Source organism: Mustela erminea, chromosome 13, assembly GCF_009829155.1.
Source record: "Mustela erminea isolate mMusErm1 chromosome 13, mMusErm1.Pri, whole genome shotgun sequence".
In the NCBI taxonomy this organism is placed as follows: domain Eukaryota; kingdom Metazoa; phylum Chordata; class Mammalia; order Carnivora; family Mustelidae; genus Mustela; species Mustela erminea.
This window is the reverse complement of record NC_045626.1, coordinates 27447724-27471211: the sequence shown is the minus strand read 5'-3', so window position 1 is coordinate 27471211 and position 23488 is coordinate 27447724. Positions and strand designations below refer to the sequence as shown.

Genomic DNA, 23488 nt, shown 5'->3' with positions numbered 1-23488 from the left:
CCAGCACCCCCTGATCTCAGAAGGCCTCACACAGCAGGAATTCACCGACGGAACAAAGATATGACTGCCCGTGGCCACTCACCAGGTGGGTTAAAGACGATAATATCATCCAAGAGCTTAGACATCTCCTTTTCTAGGACGGCTAAGGTGATTTTTCCATTTTGTTCCAGGGAGCTGAGGAACTGAACCATCTGATGAGTGAAGGCTCGGCACTTTGGAACTGCATCCTGACAAACAACAAAAGGAGAATTCATAGAATCCACCCCAGACGTGTTAACTGAGTATTCCCTGGGGGCATGTCACTGCTCTGAATGCTTCCGGAAGGAGAGGTGGGGACACAGCAGGAGGCCACATGAAGACAGGTATGTGTCTAAGGGCCCTATGTCTAGGGATATGCAAATCTGTGGTAACACTCCAGCACCCACATCCTCCCACATTCCAGAACACTCTTCTTTTTCACTACATCAATAGCAACTTAACTACACACTGATTACTTGCCAGAAACTTTTCCAAAAACCTCTATGTTCACTATCTGATTTAACTCTCACAACACTTTGAGACAAAATATTATTTCCAATTCAGATGAGAAAACCGACATCAGAATGGCAGTAAGCTGGGGGCCAGAGTTTGTCAGGCCTCAAATGCATGCTCGTACCTTCGCTGCCATTCTGCTGCTAACTGCATCCCTATCTCTAAACCAACAGTGGCCGTCCTCGGTCCTTTTGACTTCTTGTTAGCGTTTGGTACAGCTAGTAAGTGAAGGTTTACCAAGAGAGGTAGTTAAAACTACAAGACCTGAAAGGCCAGAAGAGGAGTACACCATGACACACATCTTCCACATCTCAGCTGAGCCATCATGGGGTTTGAGACTGTCCTCAGCAGCACCCCCACTACCACGTCCTGAAGAACACTCTGCCTTTTAAAGCACCCACTCAACCTACAAGATGTTTCTGGCTGTCAATAGGGATGGAAAGGCCTGCAGACACTCTCAGGAGCTTCATGATTAGTTCCGCAGAAGATTCCTTTGCCAGGATGATGGCTGGCTGGTAATGGCTGCTGAAATAACCAAGCACGCTCTGGTAGGACACGGTATCCACGAGATGCCACGAGAGTGAGCTTGTTTGTCCAAGGAGGTTCAGGAGAGGTGAATCCTAAAAATACAATACATACTCCTTCAGTTTTGGAGTCTTCACTTTCCCAGAAATATGTATCTCCGGTTAACAGTGATCACTAAGATGGTCTATATGATAAGCACAGTTAAGATGTCATCTATTGAAGCTAGAAATATGAAAATAACAGCCAAGGTCTTGGCAAAAATAGATTAACTTTTAAGTGTTCAGAACCCAATTTTCAAAGGAAGTCTCAGATCTAGTGGTAGAACTAGCAATTAAGGAGATGTAAAGTCAACCTAACGTGCATTCTCTAACTCAGTGTGTTTCCCTTCATAACCCAGAACGGGACTATGAATGATCCCAGAGAATCAGTCCCTTGTTGAAGGCACACCCCATATGGCAAGCAGATACTCACAGTGACAGGTGTTAGGGAAACAAATGAAAAGCTACAACCTCGCAGGAGTGCGGCCCTAGGAAGCCTTGCCAAGCCTTCACCACAGGCCCTCCACACTTACTGCTTGGTCTACCAGCTCATCTTCCTTTGCCAATAAAATCATCATGAAAAGGAGGCAGACGATCATGCTCCGGGTCTCTGGACGGGGGCTGGGGCTCCAGGCATCAGACAGCACACTGACCCAGTTGACTTCACATAGGACAGAACCCAAAAACAAGAAGCAGCTCTTAGGGCTTCCTCGTTCCACCTTAAAGGGAAATGAATCAAAACCAAGGTTTTCCTTTAAACTGTCTGTGTTACTGGAAATGTATATAAATCAATGCCTACTAAATTAAATTTTTAAAAATAATTTTTCAATTATAAAAATCATCTACGAATCCCTCCCTCCAAAGATTTAGACTTAACATTTGTAAAATTTTTTCTTTCGTGCTCAGTGAATGTGTACATTTATCAGCTTATTTAGAGTTCATTATTTATTCCATTAATTCTCAACAGGAGAGGAATGACCTTGCACAGCTTTAAGCAGGGTGGCAAATGTCACCAATGCTCAGGGGACTCCATCATGGTCCTCAGATGTGCTAGGACAGAACAAAGGTTGAGATCTACTAGTCAGTAGTTCCTAAAGCTGATTGTGCATCAGAACCACCTGGAGGACTCACTGAAACACAGATTGTGGGACCCCACTCCCAGAATTTTTCATTTCCTCCATCCAGGGTGAGAGCAGAAATTTGGGTTTCTAAGGAGCTCCCAGGTGCTGTGGACACTGCTGGTCCTAGGACCATACTTTGAGACCCACTCTAGTACTGTATATAATTTTTATACTGCCTTTTTGGCATAATGTTATGTTATAAAAATGTCTCCACATCATTAGGCTTTGTGATTTTTGATGGCTGCATAATGTTTAATTAAATCCTATTTAAAATATATTTAAAATTTATTAGGGATGGGTGAAGACCGGTAAATGTATTTTACAGTATATAACCAACGTCAGAGTTACCACTTATTAGCCTACTTCAGCGTGTTTAAAATAAAACACGGCTAGCTATAAATTTTTCTATTTAAAATGAAGATTAAAAAGCTCTACTCCATTTGTAAAATCACAGTCAGTGCAATCTGGTGATGATTCATGCCCTCCCGGAACGACCATCATCACAGCACGCTACCTGCTGCTTCTCTCCCCTTCTAGAAAATGATTCCTCATCCTCCTTTACCACCTGTTCTCTCTCCTCTCCCCAAACCCCTCAAAACACATCCCTTCCTACTCCAGCAGGACACACAGAGCTGAAAGCTTCCCGTTTCCAGCCGGGTCAGCATCTTCTCTCACTAGACAAAAATCCCCAGACAGGCCAAGGCTACAGCAGCCCTCAGGGGCCGTGCTCCCATTTCATCTGTCACAGAGCTGAGGCCGGGCGCTGACTGAAAGCTACCCTACGGCTCTTTAAACAAATGTTCGTAACAGTGATAAATGCCTACTCAGGACCTATCTCATATACTAAAGCTGGTCACAAAATCGCTAAGTTTCGCTTTCTGAGATGGCTGTGCTGGGCCTTCCCCAGAGTTCAGCTGTGGAACTGGCGCCAAAGAGCGCAGCCCTGAGCACTCTCCGCGGACAGTGCTAACAGGGCACCGCACGATACACGGACTGTCCTGTCCTGCGACACCGGGGACCTGCAGGAATGAAAGCACCTCTCGGGTCTCAGGGACATCAAGTGAAGAGGAAATGTAAAAGAACTGGTGGCTGAATAAATCAACTGAACTATGAAGAGCTAAGATGAGATGATGATGGGTTTTTAAAAAATGGAAATTTAAGAACCACAAAACAACAAAAATACCGGGCGCTATGTAAGTGACGCTGCTGGGGCTGTTTTTGTAACTACTGCTTGTACTGCTAAGACTCACACACACATTGGCAATTTTTCTGAGTCATGTTGGGTCTTCACATGACTATGACGCATCACTGCACTTCCAACTCCTACAGCATTATCCCCTTATGCACCTGTTTAAAGAAACTAATGGCTTGAGTACCAATTACGCTTTGCTTTAATAGAACATTTAACGATATGGAAGCCTGATGATACGGTCCTAGAAAAAAATGCAAACCCACAGACACCAAGACTGAGCACGACAGTCATTAAACTATGTACTTATACAACAATGTTAAAGAAGTCCAGGGGTGACAGCCATACGACAGTCAACATCTTTCCCTGGCTTTATAATCGGTCCTACAAATGTCTTCCAGTCATCTCCTCCCGCAGTGAAATGATTTCCATGAAAGGCTGCTTCCCGCAAGCACCCCGGACCACCCAGGACGCAGACACAGCCCACTGTGCGCCCACAGCAGCCGTGCCTGACAGCCACAGCGAGCAGGCTGCTCCCGGGGAGCCAGGCTGTGATGCGGGGAGCGAGAGCTCACTTTGAAGAAGGCCTCCATGAGCATCTGGTCAGGGTGCAGGTCCCTCCACGGGAGTCTCCGGTAGGCACTGTGGAAGGCGTACAGAATGAACTCCGGCATTCTGGGCGCTGTACACGCTTCGCAGTAATGCATCAGGTGTAACCGAAGGGCTCCGTCATCACCTGGCAGCAGCTTATCTATAATGCAAACGGAAAAAACAGCTGAAGACCTTTCAGGTTATCTTTAAAAACAAACACAAAACAAAAATGTGAACTAAAAATCTAAAACCCAAGGTTCTCAATAATGACCAAATTTCAAAGATTTTCATGTGTCAGAAAAAAAAAAAAAAAACACTGAAGATAATTTAATAGTAAAGACCAGTACTGCAATTACTTACTTGGGGAACGGGAATGAGAAGCTGGTAGGTGGAAGACAGCAGGGGCCATCAGCTTTTCTTTAAAACTTCTAGCTATATGGCTTTTTAACTCCAACACACTTGCACAACCCAAACCACCCCAGGCGTCCCTCCAGGCCGTTGCCCTCAGCAAATACACATTCCCCAGCATGGAGGCTTATTCATTCGGCCCCTTGGAGGATTCCAATATCGCTCAAAACAAAATGTTGCACGTGACTAAAATATGACCCATAGTGCAGTACAACCAGACGATCAACTGTCAATCAGCTAAGTTATTCTACAGTGACACTCCTCTACGACATGGATCACTCGGGATTATCGCCACAAGTATTAACTATCTCAGTGCCCCCCAGAGTGAATGCCAATGTAATCTAAAACAAAACTTTTCAGCTGTTCTGGTTCTACACATGGGAATGAATGTAGTCAAAGAAGAGAGAGCCAGCCTCCCACAACAACAGAAACCTGATGGTGGTTCTTAGTAGTGGCTTTTGAGAAATGACCAAGGATCATCAACCCATGGTACCAATTCATTTACCATTTCCAACATCCCTGTGCCCTTGATTCACAGCCCTTACTTATACTACAGCATGAAACAGTAACATGTTTTTAACCTTTTAAGACAAGGTAAGGGTAGCATTTATTTAAATATGAATAAAAGATGGTTTTGTTTAAATCCAAATATAGATATGCAGGTAGGTGTCTAAAAGGCAGATGTCTCTTAGGACAAGACTTAGCCTAGACACACATAAGTTCTATGAGATCAGATAAATTCATTTTTCTTTTTGATTCTTCATTTTCTCATGAATAAAAGGAGAGAGCTAAATCAGAAGATCTCAGTAAAAGGCTACAATACTTCTTCCTGCTTTGCATAGTTTTGTTTCCTCACCTTGAACTCAGCTACCAATTCCTGATGTTAGCCATGAACCCTCCTGTTCCCTCCTCCCACTTTCCCATGTGCTTTCTCTCTCTCTCAAAAAAATACTAGATGAGGTACATCTAGACAATGGACCATTGTTCAGCACTAAAAGGAACGAGCTATCAAACCATAAAAAGACTTGGAGGAACTTAAATGCATATTAATAAGTGAAAGAAGCCAGTATGAAAAAGCTACAATATATATGATTCCAAGTATTTGACATTCAAGAAAATCTGAAACTATGGAGACAAGAAAAAAAATTCAGTGCTCACCTAGAATTAGTGGGGAGAGAGGGGCGAGTAGGCAGAACAGAGAAGATCGTTGGGGGCATGAAACTACCCCGCAGGATACCATAATGGCAGATATGTGCATTACACAGCTGTCAAAGTCCACAGAATGTACAACACCAGGAGTGAACAGTAACGTAGACTATGAGCTTTGGGTGACATGAGGTGTCCGTGTAGGCCCACTGGGTGCAGCAAGCACACCGCTCTGGTGGTGGACACTGACAGGAAGCGGGGGGGTTAAGTGTGTTTGGCGGGGGGACAGGTAATATGGGCACTCCATGTACTTTCTGCTCAATTTTACTGTAAACCTAAATCTGTTCTATACACGCACGTTAGTTGTTTTTCAGGACCGAATGCCACGTTGTTAGGTCGGTGACTACGTGCCACGCAGACATGGGGCAGCCACAGAGGCACACTAGTCAGGAGGTGCCCAGCAGGCCAGGGGTCCTTCAGAACACACTGCAGTGCCTATGGGGAGCCCACAGCTGGGCACAGAGCTGGCCACTTCTGCCTAGCGTGGGAACGGTCGGTGCGGCATCTCTGCCTGGCACTCGCGGCTGCTGTTCGCCCCTTGGACGGAGCCCCATCTGCTGCCCTTCCTTCCCACTCGCCTCTCACAGGAGTCACACCTGGATGGGGGTCGGAGCGCGCTCCTTGCCCACTCCCACCCCTCTCCCTCTGATCTGCACAGCTACCGTCCCAAACAGGTCTCTGGAACTGTGGTTCCATCACAGTGTCAAACCCACAAGGACTCAAACCGCAGAGCTGTGCTATGAAGATTCAGAGGCAGGAGAGAAACACATGCACATAAACGCACGTGCAGAAGAACATAAAGGCCCTGAGGCTTCATGTGGTAGTGGAATCAGGAGGAACAAGGGCAGCGAGGGGAGGCCAAGGACATTTGCGAAACAGTGCTTCAAGCAGGATGGCTGGAGTGGAAGGCTTCCATGAAGAAACCATCACAGAATGCTTACACTGGGCCAGACACATCGGAATGCTGGCGTGAAACATGACACTTAAAAAAGTTTGGAAATAGGAATATATAGGATATAAACACATTTCATGACAATTAATCTAGTCAACAGCCAGGAACAGAAAGTGGAGACAGAAAAAACAGGGCAGTTGCAAGAATCTTGGAGGAGGGTGTGGACAAATGTCTTTATGAAGCTCCCAATACAAAACATGTAGGTATTCTAGATAAAATAAAACACCTCTGAGATCACACAGCTGGGTACGCTCAGTGGAAGAAAACAGGGCCAGAAGCAGGGACCAGAAGCAAAGAGAGACCAGGAAACCCGGGTACTGAACAGACATCGAAGACTCGGCTTCCCGTGGACTGTGCTTCCGTGGGGTTCTAACAGCACGAAGAGTCGCCCAGGGACACTGCCCTCCGTGAAAGAGCAGATAAATAAAAGAAAGGGACCTTCTCTGCTTTCACCCCTTAACTCAGAGTCGAGGTGGGGGACAAGCTGACTATCATCACTGAGGCCGACTACAAGTGAGTCTGGGGTCTGTTTACAACACGACCGTGAGAGACCACAAAGGAAGGGCCACAAATGCAGGTCCCCTCTGCAGGACACACCCTTAGCCTGGTCTCGACAGAATGCCCACAGAGAGATTCTCTCTAAATGTGTGCTCACAATACAAAACTTTAAATCCATGAGGAAACAAGCCTCCCAGTTTGAGTCTGAAGGAACACCTAACTGCAGCATAAGCCATCCCCAACAGGAGCTTGAGATCATTATTACTGCACACAGATCATAAAGGAAAGTATGTTTAAAGATTTCAAAGAAATACAAATTAGAATTGTAAACAAAAGTTATATAAGATGCTATGAAAAAGGAGCAGGAGGGGTGCCTGGGTGCTCAGTGGGTTAAAGCCTCTGCCTTTGGCTCAGGTCATGATGTCAGGGTCCTGGGATTGAGCCCCGCATCGGGCTCTCTGCTCAGCGGGGAGCCTGCTTCCTTCTCTCTCTCTCTGCCTGCCTCTCTGCCTACTTGTGAACTCTGTCCATCAAATAAATAAAATTAAATTTAAAAAGGTGCAGGAGAGGGGAGCCTAGGTGGCTCCATGGGTTAAGCCTCTGCCTTCAGCTCAGGTCATGATGTCAGGGTCCTGGGATCGAGCCCTGCTCGGCGGTGAGCCTGCTTCTCTCTCTCTCTCTCTCTCTCTCTCTCTCTCTCTCTGCCTACTTGTGATCTTTGTCAAGTAAATAAATAAAATCTTTAAAAAAAAAAAAAAGGAGCAGGATAGGTTTGAAAAACAAACAAACATGACTTCTAGAGATCAAAATTAAAAATTCAGTTGTTTGTTTTTGTTTTTGTATATTTTTAAAAATATTTTATTTATCCATTCGACAGAGGGAGAGAGAGAGATCTTACAAGTAGGCAGAAAGGCAGGCAGAGAGGGGGGAAACAGGTTCCCCGCTGAGCAGAGAGCCCAATGTAGAGCTCGATCCCAGGACCCTGAGATCATGACCTGAGCCAAAGACAGAGGCTTAACCCACTGAGCCACCCAGGTGCCTCTGTATTTGTTTTTAAAGCAGGTTAGACACCGCTGGAGGGATTGAATAAACTGCAGAGGAGTCCTCAAGAATTCACCCAAAATGAAGCACAGAAAGAAAAAAACGAAAAAGAAGTTAGAGTTACAGAAGGCAGAATGAGGCTCAGCATGAGGGCAGAGGGTATGCGAAGAGAACGGCTGCCCACGGTCCAAGGCTGATGCAGCCCAGAGCTACCTTACAAACAGTAAGAGGTTACAAATGTCACACTGACCTTCTCTGATCAAAGAAGACTGCTTCCCAACTAAAACAAAATTAAACAAAGTAGGAAAAGTAGAGGCAAAAGAAAAACCAAATGATTTAGGGAAAAGTGATAACTAAGCAGAGACACAATAAAACATCTTCCTACCTTTAAAACTCTCGTGCAAGGAGTTGATACAGTCAGTGAACAAGTGCACGATGCTCAAGGCCACCACAGCGTCACTCTCCAGCCAGGGGTAATGTCGTTGGCTGCTTTCAATAAAAGAAGCACAGGCTTAGAAAGGAAAGCACCATGATTAAATCACTCTGAATCCCAGGGTCTAGGAACTGCCTCAGTCCTACAGAACACTGTATATTATGGAGCCCCAAGACACACTCAGACCACTTGAACTGCTGTGAATTGTAGCTCATAATATAAACCACACAATTTTATTTAATTTCCTTCTAAACCTTTATTCCAAAGCAATTAAGTTCCAGAACGGTGTTGTCTACATAGATTAACACCCTTCTATACCCAATTTACACACTTGTGTATCTCGGTTACATTTCAAATGCCTCAGGCATGTGCCGCTAAGTTGCCTCAACAATTCTGTCTACCTAAAACATGGAAAAAAAGAAAAAAAAAAATCCATGTAACAGGAAGATGGCCACAAATGGACAGGAGATAACCAAAGAAAAAAACTCTTAATATGATCATTTTAGTTTCTGAATTGGGTCCAGAAACCTCAATAGCAAAAGAAATCCTATTAATTCTTCCTGAAAATAAACAGCACATTCTGCCTTACTGCCAGCAGTCTGGGAGCCAGTGTGGAATCCTAAAGCTTGCAGATTAAGGACAGTCCGCTAGCAAAAGCAAAGATCCAGAAACTTTTCTATTTTCCTCAACGAGCTCTTGGAGCAACATGGGTTAATACAAAGATCTTGACAGAGACGTCAGGTGCCCTGAGCTCTGTTCCCGGTTCTGGCCCTCAACCACTGGTGGAACTAAGAACAAGCCACTCATATTTTCTGAGTCTCAGCAACAGATTGATATTTGTGAGAACACCTTAAATACTGTGATATCTAGCACTGCTGTAATTTTAACAATCTCCTGACAAGTTCACCTAGCTTTCTTTGCATGCTTTTAGGGGAAAAAAGACGAAGAAGGTAACTCCCCACATGCAAATAGTTCTCTACCTCTCTTTTAAATCCTCATAACATCATGTTTTCATTTAATCACTGAGCTCATGTGAAAGAGGCTCATTCCTCCCAGTAATTCAAAAGCCAATTTAGTCCCCAAAAATAAATAACTGAGGTACTGGGTAAAATCCAGTTAGTCTCATATTTTACAGTAGTATATTATCAAAATCTAATTCAGGAGATTAACATCTGTTTTTCTGAAATTAAGCACCAAAATTTATTCAAGATCTTTTTGTAGAAAACTGGAAATGAGTATCTATTTTGCTTCCAAGGTAACAGATCTGATCAACCGGACTAATAATTCCAGAAGCAGAAAATGTCTTAAGTTTCCTCTTAAGGAAGAATTTTCTAAATTTAATATGGCCCTACATAAAAAAATGAAATCCATGAATGCATCCCTTTTGCCAAATACCATCAGAACTTTAACTCTGTAAATTTAAAAGGAATATCTGAAAAATGATTTACCTTTCATTGTCCTCTAAAACCAAGATCCACGGCTTAAAAAGCTGGATGATAACTGAATGTAGGGACTGCAGCACTAAAAAGAAAGCAAAATTTTTAGAGACATTAAACAAGCTCATCCTTTATCAATATCATTAATAATGCTAAAAAACATCTACTTATGATCTGTATACTCACAGACCTATATTGATAAACAACACATTTCATGTAACTAAGTAAGTTTGTGTTTTCATTTGCTGCAATGGAATTTCTTGAAGATTTTTTTTTTTTTTTAAGATTATTTATTTATTTATTTACTTGACAGACAGAGAGAGAGACAGCTAGAGAGGGAACAAAAGCAGGGGAAGCAGGAGAGGGAGAAGCAGGCTCCCCGCTGAGCAGGGTGCCCAATGCAGAACTCGATCTCAGGACCCCGGAATCATGACCAGAGCCGAAGGCAGATGCCTAACTGACTGAGCCACCCAGGCGCCCCTCGAAGAATTTTTATTACAACACAGTGTCATGTCATAATCTTACACCGTACATTTTTTTAAAAGATAAATGTTTAAATATTCAGAGCCCTTTTCCCAATGAGAACAACAGGAAGAAAGAGCCAGAAACTGAAACCTATCTCCGTGAAAACTGAAACCTATCTCCCTATGAAGGAGGGGCAGAGACAAGCTGCAGCAAGCACACAGTGTGCGAGTGAAAATAGGTATGACACTTAGAAGGGGTCACACCTATGCTATATATTTCCTATTTCTTCTTCATGACACTCAAATAATCTAGTTTTATTGCTAAGATTTAAATCTCTTTATGTGTCTAATCAAGTCTCTTATAATGGAAGGTCAGAGCATCTCGCTCCGTGGGGCATAAAGACATATTACCTGTTTTGCTGCTGGCATATGGGTCCTGAGCCAGGCAGGCCATTTCGCAGTCAAGAAGCCGTTTTACAAGATAGCCCAACAGCGTCTTCATATCAGCCATGTAAGGACTCCATTTTGAGAACAAACCAAAGCTTTTAAAGTCCAGGGTGGATAACCGAAGCTTATAAAAAAAATTTGAAAGCCACTGTATAGTCTCCGTTACCTGGAAGAGAATGACAGGTCAAAGAGTCCTTACTGAAGGTCTACTTTCAGCAGAGTACTAGACTGTGATGGAGGGCTCGGACTTTGTAACAGAGCTGTGAAGTTGTTTGCATAGGAAAAGTAAATCAGCAGATTTCAAACTCTTTCTAGAGCACAGGAACCATTCTTCCCAATACACTGTCAGGTGGACCATATAATGTGGATGAAACCGAGGGCTCTGTGGGACGCTGCATGAAAACCTGACCGAAGGAGCCAGGGGCATGGGGCTAAGTATCGGGTGGGTAAGCTGGGGAGGACAGGTACACCCAGAGGGTGGGTCTGGGCTGCTCTTGAACGGATGAGCAAGACAGGCTCTGAGGGGTGACAGAAAGGCAAGGGGTGCATGAGAGGAAGCAAGCGACTGACAAAAACACAGGGCTCTTAAAGGTAATGCACGGAACTGCAGCTTTTTAGATAAAAATTGCGAATGTGTTCCAACTGTTTAAAAAACAGAGATCAAAGGAAAGAGAAAAGGAATGCAGAGATATAAACTTCAGACACCAAATGCTACACACCTGCTTGTCAGACAAGAGAACATCCGGAGAGCTTTGAAGCACCGAGCTCTCTGCAGAGGCTTCCCCCTGCTGGCAGTTTGGGGCACAGCATCCCAGGGCTCTCAGAGTGGCTTTCCAACACTCGGGGCTCAGCAGCTGCTCCGCAGAGCCTTTTGGGGCAGGGACAGAAGACAGCAGGTTAGCATCCTTCACAAACTAATTTTTTCAACTTGAATCAAATAACATGTGTACTTTACAAAGGAATGAAAATTAAATAAAAATCCAAAACAAATTCACAAAGACCTAGGGTGAAGAGACTGCAGTCAAGAGAACCTATGAAAAGGACTGTCCACCTGGACACTTGACCTTCCTGGTTCCTAGTAACCGTGCTGGAGTGCACAGCCAGAGTCATCTGGGCTGGAATCCAGGGGGATGAGTGGGAATCCCACCTACCAGCCCCTGACTGCGGGCCAGTCAAGGTACCTTTCCTGGCTGAAGCTGTGAAAGAAACAGCAGTAACAGGACAAGGGAGACTTGACTGCAGAATTCAAGTGCAGAGTCTAGGCTCTCTTCCCATGCCTGCCCCTGAAACTCCACTCGCACGAGGGGCAAAACCTAAAGCAACACAGAGCCAGCGTGCTAAGCAGACACTACCGCCAGTCCTCTGCTCCTGGTCAATCACACATCCCAGAGGCCTCCACTAATACCTCCTCCAGCCCTTTCCACCCAGAGCTCGCATGATCACACAGGATAACAGAGGCTGGAAGGACGAGATCTGAGGGGAGACTGGATGAGGCAGCTGCAGTCTGCCGAGTGGGAGATGTCTAAGAACAGCGAAGAGTGTGCTGAAGGGCTACTGCGGTCCAGCTCTCACAGAGCACACAGCCCTGGAATCGAGTTATAGGTAGGGGAGTCGTGCACGCCCAGAACACGGAAGCGAAGCCGGGAAAACAAGAGGCTAGTCCATGAAGAATGAAGAGAAGAGACAAGCAAAGGGACAGAGCCCCAAGAACACCAACATGGCGGCCAGGGAGGGAAGGGAAACCAGGAGGCTAGAGGTCATGGAATCAGCCAGTGATTGTACTGTTATTCGTAAGCCTTTAACTGAATTACTTTCCTGGTAAGTATAAATTTGCTGTTAAACGCAAGTCAGTGGCTGCCTATACACACTGCTTACAACCTCTTAAAAAGGCTTCAGGGAAAAAAACCATGATATATACCTGATCAAATTCTGAAGATTTAAGAGCAAAAATTAGTTATGTCAGCATGCGTCAGAATTGTACAAATACATCTCCCGACCACACTCTCCACCCACCCTGCAACTTGCCTCCACAAAAACAATGAAAGCTTGAAGTGCTCTGAAAACGAAAGCACCCATTTCAGTATTCTTCAGGTAGTTCAACATATAAAATCATTAACTTATTCACTAAATGGTTTCTATTGAGTAACACAAAAACATGGCATAAAGCAAAACTTAGTTTTCCATTACATCTATAAACTGTACCAAGTTCACATAAAAAAAAGTAAATGCTATGGCATTCTTCAAATTTCAATAAAATTCCTGCCTAGTGAAATTCCCAAAACAAAAAAGCTAACAACCTTTCACTCCTCTTCTAATCTCCAGTACCCCAGTGGAAAATTGCAGGGTAAGGGGGGAAAAATAAATAGCGGGATATAGAAAATTGAACACTGCTCTTTCCCTTGGTGAATATAAATACAGGCTACTATTACATACAGATAAAGTACACTTGCAAAAAAAAAAAAAAGAGTCAAAAAATTAAGGGGGAGGAAAAAATAAACTTTATCCACTATTTGGATTTACAGAGAAACCACCTGGCACAGCAAACATACTGCAAAGGAGCAATTTCCTTCTCTTACCAAATCTGTAGCTGGCAGAGTAAGCAGGCCAGCTCCTACCCCAGCCCAGCTCAGGACAGCTCCAAAGTCAAGGGAAAGAGGTGGGTGCATGACTGTGGACCAGGGACCATCTGAACATTTAGGACAATAGCTGACCTCTTCTACAGACAGCAGCACCCTTTCGGGCACTGTTCGTCAAGCATTTTAGGTAAAAATGAGTGATTCTAAATTTCCACATACCTGTCTTATTTTTACATTTTTGGATGACAACTGTAGAATGGTAAATGTCATATTAAATATTCACTGCAATCTAATCAGTACAATTATAAGACACTTACTTTGCATCAGCAGCCTGAGAATGTCACTGTACTGGTCAGGGAACTGGTAGAGAAGAAGGTAAGTCCAGTGCTTACAGAAAAGATTAAATGGCATCAAAATATCTTCATCTGGTTCAAGGCCCCAGGCAGTAAGTGCCAAATGAATGGACTCCAGAAGCCTGGTACGATCAGACAGAGGAGGTTTAGTGGCGTTTAACCATTGCTTAAGATCGAACTAAAAAGAAAAAGAAACAAGAAGCAGTTTTACTGACACCAGAAAATTAACCAAAGTAGAGAAAACTATGTGCAAATTTAGTTTAAGAGTCAAACATCACCTAACATTTAGCTTTGTATAAAGACTGAAACTAGGGGCACCTGGGTGACTCGGTGGGTTAAGCCTCTGCCTTCAGCTCAGGTCATGATTTCAGGGTCCTGGGATCGAGCCCCACATTGGGCTCTCTGCTCAGCAGAGAGACTGCTTCCCCCTCTCTCTCTCTGCCTACTTGTGATCTCTGTCTGTCAAATAAATAAATAAAATCGCTTAAAAAAAAAAAAAAAGACTGAAACTAAAAGGTATATACAAGTACTTAAAGGAGTCTACGCAGGTCAATAATTACAGGTGTCAGTAAGCTGCCACCTCCACGGACCCTCTGGGATTTCAGGGGCAGGATATTCTCAGCTCCGCATGCTTTTTTGCAATGTAAGAATGTTTGGTTAAGTTTTCCCTGCAAGGCAAGGATCAGAACTCTGTAGTCCTGCCCCATCGGTCACAGGGGCAGAAATAAGCAGCCACTTTATGGGTCTGTCTCCACCTGATAAAATCACATTTCTGAGTCTGCGGCAGTAATCTATCTCAGTTAATAAAACTTCAGGGTGTTATCGATCACCTCCCAGAATTTCCAACTATAAAATAACATCTTCTCCCCATTACTGACTGAGAGCAGTCTCTGGGCCCTAAAAAACACCTAGGTTTTATGATTTATAGATGTCAGAGAAATACAATTGAAGGCACAATCACTAAGGCTCTGCAATTCTCAAGTGGTTAAGTAAATTCATCGCCTGGGCCTGGGTTAGTATTTTACTTGGAATGAGGACAAAGGCATATTGGCTTATTCCAAATATGAGAGACTTTGATATATGACATCTCATTTATCAAACACATTTCCAGCATAAATTCAGGATATATTCAAAAGAAGGATGCACTAAATTACTATTATGAATATTTCAAGGCTGTACTGTTTCTAAAGAGGGCTTGGGAGTGAAGTCCTTTTTCCACCACGTGGAGTGAGACTGCCCTATACAACACAGCCACTGCCCCCACAAGATGGGGATGAGGCTGCTTGAAGATGATACAAAATGTGGAAAGGGTCTACCAGGAAAAGGAACTCCAAGGGGGCCCTTCATTTCTATGGAGTGGGAAATAACACTAGAGCCTACATTTCCATGGTAGCATCAGGACGGAATCACAACTCACCTTGGTCAGCAGCATGAAAATCATATCACTGTTGTCCTCACTTAGAAACTTCACCACTTTCTCATAGAGCTGAATGAACTCTGTGGGCGCAGCGTTGGGAGTGAAGAAAGGAGAGAGCAGAGAGCACAGCCTTCTGTTCTTCAGAATGCTCTCCAGTACTTTCCTGCATTCTGACCTAGTGCCACTGATAAACACCTTGAAAGAAACAGAAAGGGAAAATGTCATCAGATTCTGCACTGCTGCCCCCCTCCAAATTTTTATTTAAGCAACCAAGCTTTAAGGGCTAATATAAAAGGCAAACAGAACTTTTTCTAAATGAAAATGTGAAACAATCAAAAAAATCTAAAATCAACACAGATAACCTAACACTTCCAGTGATGCTGATATTAAGAATTCTAGATTATCCGTGAACTTGATTTGGATAAGCCATAGAGAATTTTTAAAAGATTAAAATATTAGGATAATATTAGGATAATTTGAATCCAGAAATTTGCAAGGTATCTACCATGATTACTAAGCACCCCAAGTGACTCTGCATTTTGTCAAGAAAACAAAACCTCTATGTTACAGGTTTTATTGAGACGTGCTTTTAATACTTTTAAAAAGCTAACTTTAATAATTAAAGCTAACTTTAATAATCAAGATAACTTCACCTTGTTTTAACTTGGTTCTACTATTTTAAGTAATGGATATAAGTTTTTAAATAATTTCAGGGTCAAGTATACTGGGTGTGGTACATAAACAATGAATCTTGGAACATGAAAATAAAAATAAAATTAAGATGTTTAAAAAAAGGCTTTGATAAGCTGGATCATAGGCAGAAATAATAAAAAGCAAGACTGAGAGATCTGAATATATAAAAATTTTAACCTCCATAAGGCAAAAAGGATGATAAAATTAAAGGAAAATGACAAAGTAGAAAAACCAATTCAGAACACACTGCAGATACTAGAGTGATAGAGGAGCTCTTTCAAAGCAAGCAAAAACAGAAATTCTACAACAGAAAACATGCAAAGGACAATAACCAGAAAATCACAAAAAATAATTAAATGGCCAATACACATATGGAAAATCATGCAAGTGAACAAGTGCTTAAAAAAATGTAACTTAAAATAATAACAAAGTTCACTTCCCCTATTAGATTAGAAAGACTTAAAAAGAATAATCCTTCCTCACACTGGTTACAGTTTGGAGAACACTAAATTCAAACCCTACTGTGACAGTGGCGACAGGTAAAAACTTCCCAGGAGGGCACTGTCACAATCTGCATCAAACACTAGTCCCTTTGACATAGCGACCATACTTCTAGGAAATCATCCTAGAAAAAACAGTCCCAACAGTTCACAGAGATATGTAAGAATATTTATCTCAGGCGGGGTGCCTGGGTGGCTCAGTGGGTTAAAGCCTCTGCCATTGGCTCAGGTCATGATCCCACGGTTCTGGGATCGAGCCCAACATCCATCGGGCTCTCTGCTCAGCAAGGAGCCTGCTTCCCTTCCTCTCTCTCTGACTGCTTCTCTGCCTGCTTGTGATCTCTGTCTGACAAATAAATAAATAAAATATTTTTTTAAAAAAAGAATATTTCTCTCATGCTCACTGCAGCAAAACAGACTACCTGAATAGCCAGCCAGAGGGCTTGGGCTCAACATATCACAATGTAGGGGTACCAGGGAACACCATGTATTAAACACCATGAGATCAGTCTGTATTTATTAACATACAATAGTATCTAAAAGCTGTGCTTGAATGAAAAACAGGTTACAAAACAGCACTTGCCCATTTCTGGGTATATATGTCTATCTCCATCTATTTAGTTATATGCAGGAATGTGGTACCATTTCTATACAGGTACATCACATACACTAACATGCAGACATATACAAGACAAACTATAACAGAATGTTAGTTAGGTAACAGGTATCTTCAGGAGGTTAGAATTCTGAGAAATTTTTCTTCTTTATACTTTTTATACTGTCTGCATATCTTATGATAAGCACACATCAATTTTAAAGTCAGGAAGAAAACTTTAAAAGTCTATCTTAATATCTGCTCTGCATCACCTCCTTATAAGTATCCAATAAGTACTCATTCCATTGCAACTTGGTGAGAGTACCTGGTTACTGTTTACACATTTTCCATCAAGTGGCTTTCCTTTCCTCAAGGACATATTTCATAAATATGCATGGATACATTGCTCTCGCCTTTTTAAATATCCATGTATTTAACAGTAAGTCAAATAAGTAAACAAATAAACGGGGACTGAGAATAGCAACCAGGAGGCAGCAGGGGGGAGGTGGAGCGAACACAGACTGCTCTGGCAGAAGACCTGGGATCCAGGCTCAGCCCCAGCACTGACCCTCTATATTCTTTACACAAGTCATTTCATCTACTGGAGACCAGTTTTCTCATCTCTAAAATGAGAATGGCATCGATCACATAGTCACTGTGAGGATGGACTAGAGAGCGTTTTATAAACAATAAAGAGATTCATCATGTTATGGTTATCAATTCCAAAAGTGTATGAAAGTCTGATGTCTCCCCAGAGACTTTCCAATATGAATAACTTTGTATCTCTTGTTTGAGAAGCAAGAATCTATACCAACAATTTTAATCACATCTTGAGAAGTTAACAGTTCAAAGGGCTTCTGACTTACGAAAGAGTCTGACTCCGCGAGGTAAGCCTGAAGTCAACCGTGACTGTAACCAATGAGGCCGCTACAGGAACACAATGTACGTGAATACGGCTAGAAACACAGAGACCTTACCTGGCCCAAGATCTCAATGCATGATGTAAAGAACTGCCTTGTGGGAGGATGACGCTGAGTTTCATCACTGACATAATCCACAACCGTAAAGAAGAGGCTAATGCCAACCTTCTGCACCCCGGGGGTAGGCTGCAACTTGTAGGCATTCACTAAGGCCCTACGGGAAAATGTAGGTGAGACACTGGTCTACAGGAGGACAATCCAGACTCACAAGTGTCTCTCTGGTACCCTACGTTTCTCGGGCAACATTCTCTCTTTTTTATTTTTTTTTAAAGATTTTATTTATTTGACAGAGATCACAAGCAGGCAGAGAGGCAGGCAGAGAGAGGAAGGGAAGCAGGCTCCCCCGCCAAGCAGAGAGCCCGATGTGGGGCTCGATCCCAGGACCCTGAGATCATGACCTGAGCCAAAGGCAGAGGCTTAACCCACTGAGCCACCCAGGCGCCCCTCGGGCAATATTCTTAAAGAGTCCTTCAGAGCTTCATACAAATGTCACTTTAAAAATATTCCATGAGGGGGACACCTGGGTGGCTCAGTCAGTTAAATGTCTGCCTTCAGCTCAGGTCATGATCTCAGGGTCCTGGGGATCGAGTCCCATCAGGTTCCTTGCTAAGCAGGGAGCCTGCTTCTCCCTCTGCCTGCTGTTCCCCCTGCTTGTGCTCTTTCTCTGATAAATAAAGAAATAAAATCTTAAAAAAAAATTATTCCATAGGGTGGGGGCGCCTGGGTGGCTCAGTCACTTAAGCATCTGCCTTCAGCTCAGGTCATGATCTGGGGGTCCTGGAATGGACCCTGCTCAGCAAGGAGCCTGCTTCTCCTTCTGCCCCTCACCCCACTCGTGAGCACACACACTCTCTCTCTCTCAAATAAATAAATAAAATCTTTAAAATATTCCACAGGGTATCCTCCAACTTGGCCCAACACTTACTTTTTTAAAATTTTTTATTTTTTATTAACATATAATGTATTATTAGCCCCAGTGGTAGAGGTCTGTGAATCACCAGGTTTACACACTTCATAGCACTCACCGTAGCATATACCCTCCCCAACGTCCATAACCCAATCAACACTTATTTTTAATACACAGAAATGATTTTATGTCCTCCTGGAGGAGTGGGGATCAGCTGTATTTTTTTTTTTAAGATTTTATTTATTTATTTGACAGAGACAGAGAGCACAAGCAAGGGGAGTAGCAGAGGGAGAGGGAGAGCAGACTCTCCACCGGGCAGGGAGCCCCATGTGGGACTCGACCTCAGGACGCCGTAACCATGACCTGAACCAAACGCAGAGGCTTAACCATCTGAGCCACCCAGGTGCCCCAGGGATCAGCTGTATTAACATTCTTACCCTTATCAAAATTATCCTTTCATATTTTATATGTAATTCATATAAATTATTCTTTCATTTTGTATATTCCTTACATAATACATTAATATATTATTTTTTCACTCTGTATATTCCTTACATAATACATATTTTTAAAAACAAGAATCCTGATTTCTCTAAATTTTACAATCCAAAACACTGAAAAAGATTTCTGTACAGAGTTAAGACCCTAGAATAAGGATACCTCTTCTAAGTCTCATACTCTTTTGAGCTCCTTTGCTAGTAAAAGAAACTCCTTGTTCGCCTCATCTCCTTCTTCACAGGTTCCCCCAATCCAACCTACAAAAGGGACTCAATGCTCTCCTCTGTACCACTACCCCAGTCTACTGGGGGATTAGTTGCTGGTTCTAGAATGTGGAGTTACCTTAAAGTCAAAGGCAGAGTCAACCCCTCTCCCAAGTCATGCCCTGGTGGCTTAAAGAAGAGGACATTGAATGTAAGCCAGAAGCTCCAAGAGAAAAACCATAATAGCTAAATGCAAGAAAACAACTACACCTGAGAGCCCCATTTCCCCTGAGCAAATCCACTTCAAACTGTGCTCGGTAACTGGAGTTGACAACGATGACTTTCTGGGTAAATGTAACTTTAATCTAAAACTTAACTCCACGTCTGAATTTCAATATGCTGTCATCTCATAATTCAGGGGTCAGTAAACTTATTCCATGGAGGACCAGACAGTAAATATTTTTATGTTTTATGGGCCATCAATTGTCACAACTATTCAATTCTGCCATCACAGCATAAAGCCATATACATGAAGTAAATAAATGGGCATGGTTGTGTTCCAATAAAACTTTATTTATAAATCGAGGTGGCAGGCCAGATTTGGTCCAACAGCCATTGTTTGCTGATCCCTGTACTAATTTAATTAGTGGGTGCCTGGGGGTATGGTAGTGGGTAGGATTACTATCAATAATAACAAAACAGAATTTTAAATAATAATGCCTTCAAAACTTACGTAATCAAGTTTTCTGCATGGACTGCAGCTTCCACAACATGAAGTGACGGTGGTTTAGCAGCTTCAGCTTGCAACTGCTTCACTTCTTTTCGCAAAACATGAAGATGCTGGCTTATTGCTTCATTCTTATGCATACCTTCAAACTAAGAAAAATTTAAATGGTCAACAGACTTTTTGGTTCCTATTATGTTTCTAGAACAAATACTACAAATATACTGAGTATTTGATGAAGAATTTACAACTAATATAACTCAAAATTCTCAGATGAATGAAACAGGGGTCGGGAGGAAAAAAAAAACATGTCAAAAAACTATTTAAGGGGTGCCTGGGTGGCTCAGTGGGTTAAAGCCTCTGCCTTCGGTTCGGGTCATGATGCCAGTGTCCTGGGATTGAGCCCCACATCAGGCTCTCTGCTTGGCAGGGAGCCTGCTTCCCCCTCTCTCTCTCTGCCTGCCTCTCTGCCTACTTGTGATCTCTGTCAAATAAATAAATAAAATCTTTAAAAAAAAAAAAAGAAAAAGAAAACTATTTAAGAACATCAGTTTTTCATGAAGAATCAAACCTGAGTCAATTTATCACTCATTCAGTCTTTTGTAGGATATGTTCTCTGTCACTTATGTTTGGACTCCCCAGCACTCAACAAAAACAGACTTATGTCTTCAACTGCTGAGGTTTCCCTTAAAGCACAAGATACCCCTCCTCTGTCGAGCACCTTCCCCAGAGCCTTGACTCCTCTCCGTTCTCCCCACCCAACATCACACACAGTTCAACTCAAAACACTAAGGCTGCACATCTCATGTGCAGACCATGACACAGATGCGGTTGATAAAAACACTTGCCATTTTGAAAGGAAAAAAGCACATACAATTATATTTATTTATTTTTTAAAATTTTATGCATTTGACACAGAGAGAGAGAGAAAGCAAAAGCAGGCAGAGCGAGAGGGAGAAATAGGCTCTCCGCTGAGCAGAGAGCCTGATCTAGGGCTTGATCCCAGAGTCCAGGGATCATGACCTGAGCCAAAGGCAGCTGCTTAAATGACTGAGCCACCCAGGCATCGCAGGATATACAATTATAAAACAAACAACAAAATAAGATAAAATACAGGAAGTGCACACATCAGCTGGATGCCTACAAAAGGGTAGTTGACTGATTCAGTGATCCCTGAAAGCTCATCTCTAATAAAATTTTTACTCGTTCTCAGTAAAGATGTGACAAAGGAGAATTTACTGAGCTTAAAACAAAAAACAAAAAACCCCTACCCAAATCTATTTCAATTTAAAACATTAGTCTTTATTTAAGATTACATCTTTCCTATTTGAGGGGACTGCTAATATCCTTTTACTCTAATTAACTGACGGTGACCTATGTGATAACTGCTTTGTTCATACATTCTAATGTCCTTTACTGGATATGAATAGATGCACCGCATACCCTACAACTGGCTGCAACACAAAGACAGAACTAAGGTGGCAACTGTGGAGGACTGGAAGACAAAGAGACAGCAAAGAGAAGCCCAGCCTGGGAGGGGGGTCAGAGATGGACAGCACACAGCAGTCTGTCCAGGGAACAGGGGGTCTCATCCTGGGGGAGTCCTTTGAAGCAGGCTAGGGAATCTGGACTTATCCTGCAGGCACAGCAGAGAATGCTGAAGAGATGAGAACATTCAGAAGGCAGGAATGTTACACCCTGCATTATCCTCACATGGGCTTCCCCAGTAGTGAGCAACATGGCTGGCTGGCCCAGAGAGAAGGCAGCCAAACAGGGTGGAAAGGAAAGAATCTAAGGGGAGGAAGGAAGACAGTGAGGATGAAGGAAGTGGAAAGACAATGGATAAGAGAGAAGAACAGAGGTTCCAAGAATGGGAAATGCAGACACGAGACCAAGTAACAAGAGTTTCAGAACTGCTACCCCAAGCTGTGGAAACTACAAGTGCCCAAGAGAAAGGAAAAGCAACATTCTCACCAAAAACACCTCAAAATGATCATTATTTCCCAGTCTACTTGTTTTTGTTCATTGTTCCCAACTCTATGCAGAGTTTTCTTTGCTCACTAGGACGGAAGAGGGGCTGAGGGCCTGGCAGCTCACAATCACCAGAAGTTGTGGACAACACAACAAAGCCGCGTGCTGGGAGTCCCTCCGCCTGAGTCACTGTGAGGAGACAAAGCGATGTAAAAGCTGGACAAAGCAAGCAAGTTGGTACAATACTGTGAAGCCTTCAGTGGGTCTTTTCCATCTTTCATTTCTAAAACTGACCAAATTTTTCACATGATAATAAATCAATCCTGGGTCCAGCAAACATGCCCCACAATGCCACAGTACAACAAAAGGAACCCTATTAGAATATAATAAATCACCCCATTTCCTCAGGGAATATCAGGCTACTATTGGTGAGACAACTGCAGAAGCAGCACGTCTCACTTCCCATAAAATATATTTGGCTTTTGTATATCCCAAACAAGCTATACATAGTTCAAACATTTGCAGATGGCTGGAAATTTCCAGGGCTTTCCTCTCACAGAAAAATTCTATTAAGCAATAAAATATTTTTATGATATAATTTGAAACCTTTATAAATGAGCCATTTAAAATATACTTATGCATTTTAATCTAAAATTTATATTTAAAATAAAAAGTCATTCCCCTGAAGTTGATTTTTAAAATGGAGCCAATCCATGAATTCTTTAATCACTGAAAGAGAAGGTGATCCTATCACACCAACTCAGAGAGAGAAAATGGTACACCTGTTAATTTAAATGAGACTTGATGATGATCAGCTTACTGAAAATGATACAGCTAGTCCTAAAATTGGAGCAGAAATAGCTAAAAGCAAATGGCTTCATCTTCCAATACTGAGTGGGAAAGCATGGGTCTTGAATTTAAATAGATGTGGGCTTAAATTTCAATTAAGCCACTTACTAGCTGTGTGACTTCAACAAGTCTTTGAGACTCTCTGAAGTCTCAAAGGGGGTGGTTTCCTCACCCCCATTTTGTGAAGATTAAGTGAGGTAATGTAAGCAGTCATCAGCATGTTACCTGGAACATGAGAGTGCCCAAGCAAGTGATATGAAAGGATCTCGGCAAGTGGTAAGAAGTACTCTGAACAAAGCCAGGAGATAATGTAGTGTACTGAAGTATGACCATCCTTATCAC

The 23488-nt window shown here is 42.7% G+C and overlaps 1 protein-coding gene across 2 annotated transcripts in view; it reads right to left on the bottom strand.

The window, feature by feature from the left end:
- Positions 1 to 23488, bottom strand: part of EPG5 (ectopic P-granules autophagy protein 5 homolog) — a 105851-nt gene that overhangs the window by 16728 nt on the left and 65635 nt on the right. For both annotated transcript variants that reach the window (XM_032309070.1, XM_032309071.1), the window contains 12 exons: positions 20336 to 20478; positions 17992 to 18148; positions 15227 to 15421; positions 13774 to 13987; positions 11600 to 11748; positions 10845 to 11046; positions 9982 to 10054; positions 8486 to 8589; positions 3980 to 4155; positions 1628 to 1813; positions 942 to 1151; positions 83 to 227 (listed from right to left, as the gene is read on the bottom strand). In XM_032309070.1, the coding sequence (XP_032164961.1) occupies positions 83 to 227; positions 942 to 1151; positions 1628 to 1813; positions 3980 to 4155; positions 8486 to 8589; positions 9982 to 10054; positions 10845 to 11046; positions 11600 to 11748; positions 13774 to 13987; positions 15227 to 15421; positions 17992 to 18148; positions 20336 to 20478 (1954 nt within the window). The remainder of the gene's footprint in view (positions 1 to 82; positions 228 to 941; positions 1152 to 1627; positions 1814 to 3979; positions 4156 to 8485; positions 8590 to 9981; positions 10055 to 10844; positions 11047 to 11599; positions 11749 to 13773; positions 13988 to 15226; positions 15422 to 17991; positions 18149 to 20335; positions 20479 to 23488) is intronic.